This window comes from Macrosteles quadrilineatus, unplaced genomic scaffold, assembly GCF_028750875.1.
Source record: "Macrosteles quadrilineatus isolate MER2022 unplaced genomic scaffold, UCM_ALF_1.0 Scaffold_4__1_contigs__length_99947679, whole genome shotgun sequence".
NCBI classification, from domain to species: Eukaryota; Metazoa; Arthropoda; class Insecta; order Hemiptera; family Cicadellidae; genus Macrosteles; species Macrosteles quadrilineatus.
In genome coordinates this window covers 83,849,081-83,863,328 of record NW_026542597.1, presented here as the reverse complement: position 1 = coordinate 83,863,328, position 14,248 = coordinate 83,849,081, and the positions used below count along the sequence as shown (strand labels likewise).

The 14,248-nt window shown below is 32.2% G+C and overlaps 1 protein-coding gene across 3 annotated transcripts in view; it reads left to right on the top strand.

Moving 5' to 3' along the window:
* Positions 1 to 14,248, top strand: part of LOC128991654 (GTPase-activating Rap/Ran-GAP domain-like protein 3) — a 395,113-nt gene that overhangs the window by 364,245 nt on the left and 16,620 nt on the right. For 2 of the 3 annotated variants that reach the window (XM_054414732.1, XM_054414734.1), the window contains exons 7-8: positions 11,542 to 11,606; positions 13,819 to 13,833. In XM_054414732.1, the coding sequence (XP_054270707.1) occupies positions 11,542 to 11,606; positions 13,819 to 13,833 (80 nt within the window). The remainder of the gene's footprint in view (positions 1 to 11,541; positions 11,607 to 13,818; positions 13,834 to 14,248) is intronic. The other variant, XM_054414733.1, reaches the window with a different exon arrangement.

Below are 14,248 nucleotides of genomic sequence, written 5' to 3'. Positions count from 1 at the left end.
AGTTTGATCAAAATATATCCATAAACAAGCCAACTTAAATATTTTACAATATTCTCCGTAAGAATAACATGGGAATTTTAAATTAAATTTTTTTTTATTTCCTCCGTAACAAATCACCGTACAAAAACACTTTGATAAACTAAATTATTTGTTTTTTAAGCTCTTTAACAATGTCTGGAGAGAAATTTATAAATTTTGTGTTTTAAGGGTAAAAATGAGAAGAACCCAATTTAACCCCATAAACCCCCCCCCCCGTTAAACCCCTTTCCCGAGGTCCGATCATGCTGGTTTGCGAACTCATTAAAGTTTATCCCGCCTTACACCTTCCAACCAAGTGTTATCAAAATCGGACAAAAATTACCTACTGAAGTTAACGTCTGGATGGACACACATGTATACTGTATATAAATTTGAACGAATGGTGTTTTTGGCTTCTGGGGACATCAAAATGAAAAAGTAAATCGGTACCGGTCCTTAGTCTTACTGTAATAGTTACTTCCCTATAGGGACATTGCTAAAAAAAGTATTACCAACAAAAGGGTATTCAATCATAACCCATACATAAAACACAATTCAAAAAAGGCATTAGCCTAGATTTTGTCGCAGAATACACGTATACCTAAATGCAAATATCCTAATAAGTAATTGCAGCTTCGAAAGTCAATCAGAGCTTAAAAGATGCTAACCTTTGAATGACAAGAAATAGTGGCAGTAATTACAATTATTACTATTAAAACGCAGATAAATTTGTCAACAAAATACCAAATTCAAACATGTACACCTTGTACTGTTCTATTGTTTCCTTAAAAATATAATCGATAAAAACTTGGCTTTGTTATAATCAATATAATTTTTTTAACTTGAGCAAACGCATAGGTTGATACATCAACGGTTATGGAATCTTACTCAATTCCATAATCAATGGCACAATTTCGAATAAATAAACCAAACCTACCACATAGCTGTGTCTGTGTGTCTATCTGTATTTTTATCTGAGCGGCTGTCATGGTAAAATACTAAACCGATATAGCCAAAATTAAGCACAATGATGGTCCACCTATCTAGGAATGTCTTATGCCTAATCATTTAAAAGCTCAAAGGTTTCAATCTTTAAACCTAATTTATTTCGGTTCTGGCCCTTTTTGTTGAACAGCTGTTTAACAAAAACTAAACAAACGAATCATCATCAGGAACTGGTAAACTTTTTGTTTAAATTAAAACCCATTCTTCGAACATTAGTTTAAAACTGCACTTGAGGTTAGGACAATCAATAGTAAGAAAAGATTCTTTAATCAAACAGCTGTTCAACAGTAAGTGTCAAAACTGCACCACAGAAAACAAACTAGGTAGTAATAACTTAAAAATTAATTTTTATAAGAAGCAAATTATAAAAATTTTAACTTTCCGCCATTTGATTTCTACAAAAATTCGTAAGCTGAAATTTTTACAAAATATTTTTGATACCTGACCTATAAATTTTGTAATTTTCAAGCCACTCCCTGCATAAATGGACAATTATATAAAATCAAATGTTTAAGCCTATTTGTGGTACACTCTGTATACTATCATGTAAATAACATTAAGAGCATTGCATAAACAACTTTTGTTTAATTTTATCCCCGCAAATAGGCTAAATGAGCTGAGAAAGTAATGAATACTATAAGGCTAGTAATTTAAAATACTAACCAGAAATAACCGTGAATCCTCAGAAAGAAGGTGCCTGATGTCACGGGAAAATCTTCCAAAAAATACTACTAAATAAGTCACTTGACACTAACACTAAGTAAATATCTACTAAAACACACTCGCGAACACTACTCGACACAAATACATAATATTACGAAGACTAACTACACGAACACACGAAATAACATGAAAAATACATCGTACCGTTCAGCGATACGTACACTGTACGTACAGGACAACAATGAACCAATAAGAAACTAGTGCGTCATGCGAGTAGATGACTTGCCAATCAGCTGTTAGGTTTTTGGTTAGTTTATATCAGCTAACATTTGCATACGCTGCAACATACTGTATACGCTTAATTGTTGTCTTTGTAAATCATTTCAATTAATAAAGTGAGTATATGAGTAAATAACTAAAAAATTGGTGAGAAAAATATATTTTCGTTACTACGCAATGACAGAAATAATCTTTAGATAAAATAGTTTAGATAAATAGTGCCAGTTTTACGAATATTCACAGTGTATTTTTACACATTTCCTAATTGTGTTAATAATGTTATTTAATTATGAGTATTAGTGTACTGAACCGTCATTTAAATTGGTTTTAACTGTAAATTAATTATGCTAAGTTTATGTATACACGAAATTGCATGAAATTAAATTAATTATTGTAATAGTTATACGAAGAACAAGAAAACTAAGCCAATCTTATTTTATATTACTCACTACTTTCTTACATAGTACTACTTGCTACTTACATATATTATAAAAAGTGTGAAAGTATGGATGTTTGTGAGTTGGTGCTATCCCGTAAAAACCACTGGACCAATTGAGCTGAAATTTTGCAGGAATTGAGCCTAAATTCTAGCAAAGGTCATAAGCCTATTTAAAATCTGAAATTCTCATAAGGCTTCGCCCCACCGGCTTTTAAAAGTTGCCGTGTTATTTTTACGAAAACACTGAATATTAGAATTAATATACAGAGTGAACAACTTAATTGTGCCACCATTGGTATCTCAGAAACTATTAGATTTAGAGAGAACATTAAATGGGGCTTGCCAATATGGCGGCCAACTTTAAAATTTCTCATGGAACACTCTGTATTTTATGATTGTTTTAGATTCTATATGTAATTTTAAGACTTTTTTACTCTTGACATTTTCTCTCTAAGCATAGCAACAATGCTACATAATTTTTGTTTCGTTAAGTATCCAAACATTTACGTCTTTACCCCAACTTTCAATTCAATTGTTCAATTAGCTTGGTAAACTAAATAGGTGAACTTGGCTGTTGGTATCGGTTAACTGTCTTATTGTATTAATTAACAACTGTCATGTTAAGTGGTAATGTCAAACTTCTGTTCGGATTTCAGCTCATTTCAGACAACTTGACAGCTACTTGTAGTGCAATTAAATCTATCAGTAGTTAGTCTGTTTTTGAATTATGATTTCAATCGTATAAATAAATGTATCCTCTAGTTAACCATTGCACTTTAAAAGATTGCAGTAACTTAAATGACTAGTAATCCTTACCAAAATTATAAATTAAATACGACCTAAATATATTTAAAACTCTTTCCAATCAATCTTTTAATAACTTTCTAAGAAAAATATACAATAACTAGATACTATACCCGTGCTTTGCACCGGGAAGAATTTGTGACCTAGGCAGCCGTTACAGTGCATAAGTGCTGATGTGTGTTTTAAAAATACAGCAAGTCTATGATTTAATTTGAACTGATCAACTGATTTAAAAGTGTAAACCTACTTACTTTCTTACCCAACCCCCTATTTTTTGTCAATAGATCCAAAAGGATGTCAACATACCCTAGTGTGGCAAAAACTTCAATTAGATATTGATGCTTCATGAATGATATGTTTCACCATAATTCTTCAATTTTAGTCAAGCCTCTTTACCTAGCTTACTGTATAAATTACAAATGAAACTTTGAGCAATACTCTACAAAACTAATACAACCTTTCTTTAACTAAACGTAACCTTCTTAACAAACATATTTTTCAAGTAAATAAACACCAGCTGTTTCATTGAATAAATTAAATCATTTAAACTTTTGAAGCATGTCAGACGTAGCCCTTTGGAAATCGACCTGTGGGGCAGGGCCCCTATGATATTTGTCCACACCAATGATTTTCGATTAGCTCGCGCACGATTTTTCCGTCTGTACGCACTTGGTACAACGGAGTACTCCTTTTATCTATGGTACAACTTCGTAGGACGCGCGTTTCGGCTTCGCCATTTTTAACAACTCACTCGAAATGAAAATTGTACTAAAAGGATTTGTACTAAAAATACATAATTGCATTTGACGAATAAGGTCGAAACGCGTACTTAAGAAATATTTTAACTGAAGACGTAAATATTAAATACAATAAAAACATACCTATGGGTACTATGAGAGGCCGAAAAGTTATTACATTTTTAAGTAAGTAAATCCAATTAATTTGATTCCCTAAGAACCTGCCTCAGTAGATAGGCTCTGCCATTTAAAACAGTATTATTAGATATCATGCTAATGCTCTACAGATTTTTAAGACCATAACATGATGAAGCTATAACCGTTACGGGTTACGGTTTGATATCACGCAAACTAGGTTATGACTGTTCTTTAAACAGTTACTATTATTAGTGTGTTTGACCTAGAAACCTCTGTTTTTAGTTTGAACATTACATTTAAGTGCACTTTAACATTTCCCTTTGTGGTAAAGTCCAGCTATGTGGTTAACCACAAGATCGTGCCACTCATCCTACACTCATCTATTCATACTTGGCTTAAAATACCTACCCTATGGTCGCCATTTCAAAGTAAAGTATTAAAGTATTAAAAGTATTATTTCTTAAGTACTTTTTGGATTTGTTGTTGGATTATGGTAGAATTAGGTTCGCTTTAAATCAAATTTACACTTACAACCATTGTGGCTTGAATATTGTTTAAAACAAAGTTAGTGGATACATGCCCAATATGTTCAGTAGAACACTTTCAAAAACATCCCAAAGCTAGATCAATTTGCATATTTTTATTTCCCGTACTTAGTGTTTTCTTTTTTTTGTTATGAACATATATAGTTGTTACCATAGCAACCAAAATGTTTATTATCAAATGCTGTTTACTTTTCTATTCTGATCTTTAATATAACACAGTTACTTCTATTTCAACACTCTGTCTTTTTTATATTCTAATATTCCACTCGAAAGTCATCTCAGTTGGCGACGATTTGATAAAAAACTATTATCAATTCTCGTTTTATTCTATTATTTTCAAGAAATTGTATTTTGTTAACCATGAATGAAGAACAATTTGAAAGACTCATGAATGTTTTGGCTGCAGCTCTAGGTAATAAAACTTCAACTCCTCAGATCAATCCTTTTGAACATTTTGATCCAAATAATGATAAATTCAAATCATATTTGGAACGTTTTGAAAATTATTGCAATTTGAAGAACATTAAAGAAGACAAGATGAAAGCTCAACTCCTGTGCTCATCCATTGGTAAGGAACATTACAATAATCTGACAACTCTTTTGGGCCCAGACAATCCTGTAAAAGACCTTAATTTTTCAAAATTAATCGAACATTTCACAGTGATGTTGTCACCTACAGTATCTCATATTGTTGCACAACACTATTTCCTCAGTGTTTCACAACAGTTGCATCAATCTATCTCTGATTTTGTCACAGTCCTGAAAAGTAACCTGAATGATTGTAATTTTTACACTTCTTGCAATGAATGTGAAAGTAAAATTTCAATTGCTGATGAATTTCTCCGCCCTCAATTTATTAGAGGACTAAAAGACAATTGGATACGTGAACAACTTCTACAAGACACTAATCTCAACAGTTTTGACTCACTCCTCAAGAAAGCAATTGCCCTAGAAGCTTCCCGCTATGAATCAAATAAAATTTGTAATCCTGTCACACAAACATCAAGTGAAAATTCGGATACACACAAAATTGATAGGCATTCAAGGTCTAAGACAAAGGAATATCAAAGTTTCAAGCAATTTAAGACACACAAATATGATGACCTGATAATTAAGTAGGTTCCAATAGATCTCAATCACAACATTTCCGTAACAAAAGCTTAAAAAGACACGTTGACTACAAAGCTTTGGGTATTGATGGACTTTGTTTCAAATGTGGTCGATCAAACCATCAGTCTAATGAATGCAAAACTAATCGGAATTATCTTAAATGCACTTCCTGTGGAAAACAAGGCCACGTATCAAAAGTGTGTATAACGTCTCTACTAAAGAACTCTAAAACAAACACCCTGTTGTCTCACTACACAGAAGATGAATCCAGTCACCCAGATGAGTATGGAATCACACAAATCAACGATGTAGAAGATCTTTACATAGTAGGACCAGACTCGGACAAATACATGGTTACAGTCACTATCAACAACAAGCCTCAAACATTTGAAGTAGACTCTGGTGCACGATTTTCCTTAATCTCAGAAACGGACTTTGATAAACTTGGACTTAAAGTGCCACTTCAACCAACTCCTATCTCATTTCGCTCCTACTCCGATCATATAATAAAACCTAAAGGTAAAGTAACTGTCTCAGTCTCTTACAATGCAAAATCACTAAATGCTGATTTATTTATAGTACCTGCTGGTCATTCTGCTTTGTTAGGACGAATTTGGATTCGTGGACTTGGAATTGAACTCAGTGAGGTAGACAACAGAAAGCAATCACCGATTAATACAGTTGATGTTAATTTAGTTCCGTCTCTAGAGGATATATTCGAAAAATACTCAGAAATTTTCAAAGAAAGAATCGGATGTGTTCCCAATGTTGAAGTCAAACTCCAACTCAGAGATAATGAAAAACCAGTATTTACTAGGGAACGTGATGTCCCTTTCGCATTACGAGAGAGAGTAGAAAAGGAACTTACAACCCTCGAGTCTCAAGGAATCATAACTCCAGTCGCATCAAGTGATTGGGGGTCACCATTGGTTGTTATCCCAAAGCCAGATGGAGGAGTCAGACTATGCGTAGATTACAAATGTGGGGTTAATTCAAAACTTGTCTCATCTAACCACCCCATTCGACGCATTGATGATGTCCTACATAGTCTCCGCGGATCAAGATACTTCTGTAAGTTGGATCTTCATAAGGCTTATTTGCATCTAAAAGTCGATGAAGAGGGAAGTAAGATTCAAACAATATCAACCCATAAAGGAATGTTCAACATGAATCGTCTCAGTTTTGGAATAAAAACAGCCCCTTCTCAGTTTAACCGAATTTTGTCACAACTGTTAAACGGACTATCAAAGGTAGAAGCATACTTTGATGATATCATTTGTCACGGTGAAACTCTCGAAGAGTGTAGGAAGAACCTTATTGCATGTTTGGAATGTCTCAAGAAGAATGATCTACATCTTAACAGAACAAAATGTGTTTTCTTCAAGGAAAGTATTAATTACCTTGGACATGTAGTGTCATTCAATAAGATTCAAAAATGCCCTAAAAAGGTTGAAGCAGTTACTCAGTTGAACAGGAAGATTCGGATTAGACTTGACACACTTCTCCCTAACCCAAAGGCAAAACTTCCATCAAAATCAATTGCTCCTCTTCACGTCCGCTCTCTTAAAGTGGGGGAGAGAGTTCAGGCAAGAGTTCACCTGGGAAATAAAGACATATGGCAGTTTGGTACAGTCAAGAGAAAATTAGGTCAATACCATTACATTGTTGAATTGGATTCTGGACGAAGTTTAAAACGACACATAAATCAATTGATTTCGACTCTTGTATCCAAGAGGAAAGTTGCATTTACAACACACAACGAACAAGATAGTTCTGTTGTTCCAAGACGGATACCTATTATAGACTGTCAAGCACCACCACAAGAGATCCACCCAGAGTCTGAATCAAATTCAAACAATCCAACAGAACTAGACGGTACTCTAAGAGAAGAAAATCTAGACAGACCTCAAGCCACAGAACAAAAAGAAAACAAATTAACTCGTCCTTCCAGACAGCGCAAGGTTCCGTCCTATCTTAAGGACTTTGCTCTCCAGCGATTAAGTGGGGGAGAATGTTATGAACATATATAGTTGTTACCATAGCAACCAAAATGTTTATTATCAAATGCTGTTTACTTTTCTATTCTGATCTTTAATATAACACAGTTACTTCTATTTCAACACTCTGTCTTTTTTATATTCTAATATTCCACTCGAAAGTCATCTCATTTTTATTTACCAATAGTGTGTAACATAATTTATTTTTACGTTATTTATGCGTTATTAAATTAAAATAACGTTTTACGTTATTTTCTGTACTTGTTCTTTCTTCAAGTTTTTCAATATTTTTATATTTTTCATCGAATAATACAATATTTTTAAATACAATGGGTCTAATTTTGTATTGCACTGTTAAAAGTACACTGCCGCAAACACAAATTTATTTTTTAAACTCTAGCCTACTACGAACAATTTGGACAAAACCACAACACAGAAAAGTCCGGTGTAGGTAACGCACGTATTCTTGGAATTGCGACAGTAAATCTATTTCAATCGTTATGTACAAAGTGATCGTGGTAGCTCCAAGTTGCGATTTCTATTTGTAGTGTTTTCAACATAAATTTGACTTTTCCATTTATATAACAAACTACCAACTCGCAGTACTATGAGCTAAACGTATTATTATATTGTAAATTTGTGAAGAAACATTAAAGTCTTAAGTGTAACTTACATAAAATGTAGACTATTCAATACTGTAATATAATGCCATTTCTAAACCGTATGACTGTGTGGATACTCTAAATAAAGTGGCTTAAAACATATTGAATAATGTGATCCAAATACTTAGGCTACAGAGTTCAGAGTTCGAAGGAAATATCATTAATTTCACGTGGATAGAATAACTAGCTGTAAAAACTTTATCAATTAATTTAACTTTAATCATTATTCCAAACCAAATTATAGAAACTGAAATAGAGTTTTAGTAAAACATCAAAAATAAGAGTCAAACCTTAATTTATTCAACGTCCCTCCAAAGTTAATTAAGTCACACTTTTCTAAATTAGTGAATTTGAAATTCTCTTAACATTCGCTAGAAAAATTAATTATAACAATTTGATTTGTGAAGTTAGTTTAAACGTAAATATTCTTGAGTTGTTACTTTGCTTATAATATGATTGATTATTTTTTGTCCATTTTAATGTAATAATGTCTTGAGAAGTTTAAGTTGCATTAATTAACAGATTGGGATATTTTAACAATCGAAAAACGCGTAGTGTAGGTATGTGGGTTTACAAATTTTTGTGTAGTTTCAATTCTTTGGAGCTTTTTGCGAAAATTGGCTTTTTATGAGAAAATAGTGGCATTTTTGTTATAAAACAACTTAGGTTAACTTAGGTTACTTACAACTATCAAGGCCTAATTTTAAGTAATTTGTAAAAAGTTTCTTCAGAGCCTAGCGTCCTTGGATGTAGGTGGGATATAAAGAAAGAGATTGATTATATATAAACATCTTAATAGCTTCTTCAAAAGCATGACCGTGCTTAGAACAAATATCGTTGTGTAGAATGATTCCTTTGATGATGATGTTGGGATATTAGTTGTGGTTGCTCAGCTTAATGGCAATTATCGCTAAGTGTTTGTTGTGGTTAGATGGGAGAATTTCCCCCTAAATTGTACTACATTAAAACATAAACCTTGACTGGATTGAAGAAGGGTTTTACAAAGAATAATGCTAAGGTTGTAATGACAATGCATCTCTATGAGTAACATGTGGAGAAATAAGAGAGAAAATTTGATTGCTGTTTAACAATTTCAAGTAGTATGTAAATTATCAAACTGGTTTGGAAAACTCAAATTACACATTGCATTAAAAAAATTGTGGAATTAACTTTTATTGTCAAGGAAATTGTGTTATCATGTAGTAATGAATTTTGGTTTTAATTACTGTAATTAAAGGGTAGACCTCCGTATCTGTCGGCACAATTAACCGAATGAAGTTATCGATTATTCGATTGTTTCGTTCGATATATTGTTTGGTTAGTCGGATTAAGTTAACCTTCAAACATTACCTAACTAACCAAACGATATATATAATAATCGATATATCGATCGATATTTTCATTCCGTTGTTTGTGCCAACGGATACGGAAGTCTACCCTTTAATTACAGTGATTAAACCCACAATTCATTACTACATGATAACACAATTTCCTTGACGATAAAATTTAAATCCACAATTTTTTTTTAATCATAGTTTTGTGATTTTTTTATGAGCTCTACAATGTATATGTGAATTATGCGTATTTCCCTATGTTTAATCAATATATGACCGAAATTGTTGATGATTTTTCTAATGTAAATATTCTTCTGTTTATTTGTAATAGTTTCCAACAAATTCATAAATGCATAAACAAAACATAGATCCAACTTCCGTCCCATACATCATCGAATCAAATCAAAACAATATCATTCATAACATCGTATAAGATAAATGGAATAGAGTCACTGTACAGAATATTTCAAAAGTATTTTGTTTTCCACATTGAACAGTTTAACCATTTATTATGGTCCCGCATTGTAACATTTAAACTATCAAATCAAACAAATGTCCAAACAATCCATGTTCACTGTATGATTTACTTTACAACTGAAAACAAATGTACAAAATGTATTGTTTTAACACCAATACATCAACAATACAAATATTTAGGTTTAAATACAATGCATACGTTGAATATTGACTGTTATTCATTATTTATTTACGTACCGGTATTTTAAGATAATGTCTCAAAAATAATCTTGCCCTGTGAGTATAAAAGGGCTAGACTATGAAAGAGGTATGCATATATTATTATTAGAGGTATATTTTAATTGTGGACTACCCAAAAGTATAAAACATTAAAGGATTGGTTCCAAATATTTACAATTTAAGAGTGATATGTCGAAGGGTCAACTTTAATAGACAAATTGGATGTATTAGAGAACAAATATTTTAACAATACACTATTGTGTCCAAGATATGGAGTTAGGCAACACCTGATTCTAATTATAGACTTCTAAAGAGATATAAGTGGAAGGACTGTTCTTATTATAGACTGTTCAATAGATCAAATGAGTTGTAAGAATCTGAAGGACTCTTAGAGTAGTCCATTTATGAATGGGAATCGCTGACAAGTACTGCATTCATTCATGTCTTCAGAATTTTGCACCTTGAACCTAACCTAAACTAGTTGTGGATTTTGCTGAAACATTTTGTCAATTTAAAACTTCATTCAACATTTAAAATCCAAGAGGTTTAATTGAAATGTCGCTGCTCATCATAAGATGATAATGTTATTACAAAATATGACATCATTCACTATACATACTCGAAAATGTTGACGAAACCATACTTTCTCCATATACTATGTATAATAAAATACGTTGATAGTGAGTTTTGACATAATGTTAAGCTATAAGGGTATTGTAGAATAATAATGGGGTTGATGCAGTCATAGAGAGATAAAATAATAAAATAATAAAATACTATACATGTTTTGTGTAGGCCTATATCAGTTAAAAAATAAATTATAATTGGTTAATATTATCTGATTTTATTTCTTTTTGTCCTAGGACGCTAGGCACGAGCCTGATATTCTTTTTCACATTACTTCAGGCTAGACCTAGGGGTTGCGGTATTATCATATGGATAAAATCCATTGGTTATTTGGCAGGTTTTGAGCCCGGGACCTCTGGAACCGAAGTCCCGCACTCTAACCACTAGACCAGCTCACATCCCCAAACTGCAAGATATTAGGGTTTATTACTTTTTTACATATAAACTGACACAAAAATTCTTTCACTGATTTATTTTTGTTTTTCAGGGGACCCAGAAAATATCAATACCCTACCTGCCTAATAAGCCCATGACAGTAAAACAGATATTAAGGTAAGAAATTAGTTTTTTTAAAGTCAAATTGCTTTTAAATAATTTTTTTTAGAATTTAAACCATACTTTATTGTTAAAAAATATTAAGTAATGCATGAACATTTATTACTAACCACTAGATACATTGGTTGATTTACATGTTTTGGCAAGTGTATAGAAGGAGTTACAAACTTAAACATATACATTATTGTTTTTAACAAACACATTCAATCATATAGCCATAGGGTTTATTTAGAAAAAGTGTCACAAACATGTGAAAAAAATTGTACTTATGCATAAAATGAATGGTTTTACATTAGTAACTGAAATCTCTTTACGTACCTTTAGAATTACTGTACAGCTTAGTTGATTTCAGGAAAAAAAATTTATTTTTAAAAAAAATTTTCAGATTAAAACTACAATTTAGGCTACTTACAGATTACATTTCTCAATGAACATTTCCTTTAAGCAGGGTAACCAACAAATAAAGAAATAAAAAGCTACTTGTGTTATTGTTCAAAATGTTGCTCTCAACAAAAAGTTTTTTTACATAATTGCACAACCCTGGTGATTTATACTTAAAAACTTTACGCCTTCTCAATATACAGGTGTCCCACGGAAGGTGTCTCAACTCAAATTGATTACAACAGCTTGACGTAGGCCTACAAGGATGAAATAAAATTACTTCCCTCTAAATCGACCCCAAGGAATAACGTCAAAATATTTTCAACTTTTTTTCTGATAAAGGGTGTGCCAAAAACTGAGGGTCACTAGTTCGAATCTTAGCATTTTCAAATGTAAACATATGTCATGTTATACATAATTTGAAAGGTAGTTAATATACAATCATTTTGGCGAAAACAGAAATGAAATTAATGAATTTAATTTAGGGTTGAACCCAAACAGCATGAATTTGATATAGGAAAATTAGGTTTTTTGTTATTTACACAAAAACTAAAAGAGATACGAAATAAGTGTAAATTGCAAAGTTGTTAAGAATTAAAATACCTATAAAATGATGTGCCACTTGACTTTATGTTGCTATTTCAAAATTTTGAACAATTAGCATTTTCTAACATCAATTTTTTGGGCATTTTTATTATTTCAAAAAACCGTTACTTGTAGCATATCACAGTAAAGCTAATTTCATAACGAGTTAGAAAATTCAACCGGAAGGGCTAAGTGCATTGGTATAGGAAACACAGAGTATTATAAACATAATGATTTTTTCAAAATAAACTGCCGCCATTTTGAAACGGAAAAGGATAACTCATTTCTGTTTTTGCCAAAATGTTTGTTTATTAAATACCTTTAAGATTATGTATAACGTGACATATGTTTACATTTGAAAATTCTGAGATTCGGACTAGCGACCCTTGTTACACCCTTGTATCAGAAAAAAGTTTAAAATATTTTTTCATCACTCCTTAACGAAAGTAACTATTTTCGATAACAGCTTAAATCAATGAAAGTAGTCGTTTCCCAAGCTCTAATTTAGGGCGAGGGAAAATCGAACAGCTGATTTTCCCTCGCTCTAAATTTACTTTCCCTCGCTCGCAATTAGTTCTCCATTTATTCACTACGCACGCTAGTGTTTTTTTACTGTTTAATTTAATGATTTGAATCAGCTGTGTGTATTGTTAAACGTTGTTTTATTCTTTTATTTTGATGTTTAAAAAAATTCATTGAGAAATATACGTAGGCTAACTTTAGAATATTTTCTAATATTTTTGGTTTTAAAAATTAATCAAAAATAGACATAAGTTTCCTTTTAGAAGATTTTATTTTATTTTGATGTTCAATCAAATTAATCGAGAAATAAAATAGTTGCAATATTACTTTGGTCTGCTATTCTGTGTTCTTGTATTTTGCGTCGTGATGAAAAGTATCGTTCGTAACTTGTACCGAAAGTTATTATCCGGCACTTGCTCCATCATTCCCGTCCTCGGCTTCGCCTCGTATGTGAAAATAGCTCTCACATACTCGGCTTCGCCTCGCACATGAAATTGGGGTTTCCTAAAAAAACTTGAGCGCGCGACGGAAAATGCCACTTTCGGTCCTAGTAACGAAATATACTATTACGTTATTCCTGGGGTCGATTTAGCGGGAAATAGTTTTATTTCATCCTCTACGTTAAGCCGTTGTTCCATAATCAATTTGAGACACCTTCCGTGGGACACCCTGTATAAAACAAGTCAAAACAGTTTCTTTATCTGATTTTTGTTTATTTTAGGGATCCCTCCACCAGGTCTGTACAAAACTCATTTATTTTATGTTGTTTTACTGTAATAAATGTACTATAAAACAAGAGTAAAAGATAAGTATGTGTGGGAAGAAGGGGGGGGGAGAGTACACAGCATAGCAATATCCTGCCCCTGAAGGACCACTTGTTTGGTTCCATCAGAAGAATGTAAATTGTAAAACCCCACTTGGTACATATTGCCAGCTTATGAACCTTTCATATCCAGTTCATTTTGTACTGTATTTTCAGGATACCTACAAGCAAATCTATAAAAACATACAGTCGAAACATAAAAAATATATTGACAATGAGTTTTGACATAAGCTATAAGGGTATTGTATAATAATAATGGGGTTGATGCACTCACATATGATTGCTACAGATATTTTTCATTTATCAATAAGAAGCAATGTGACATCGG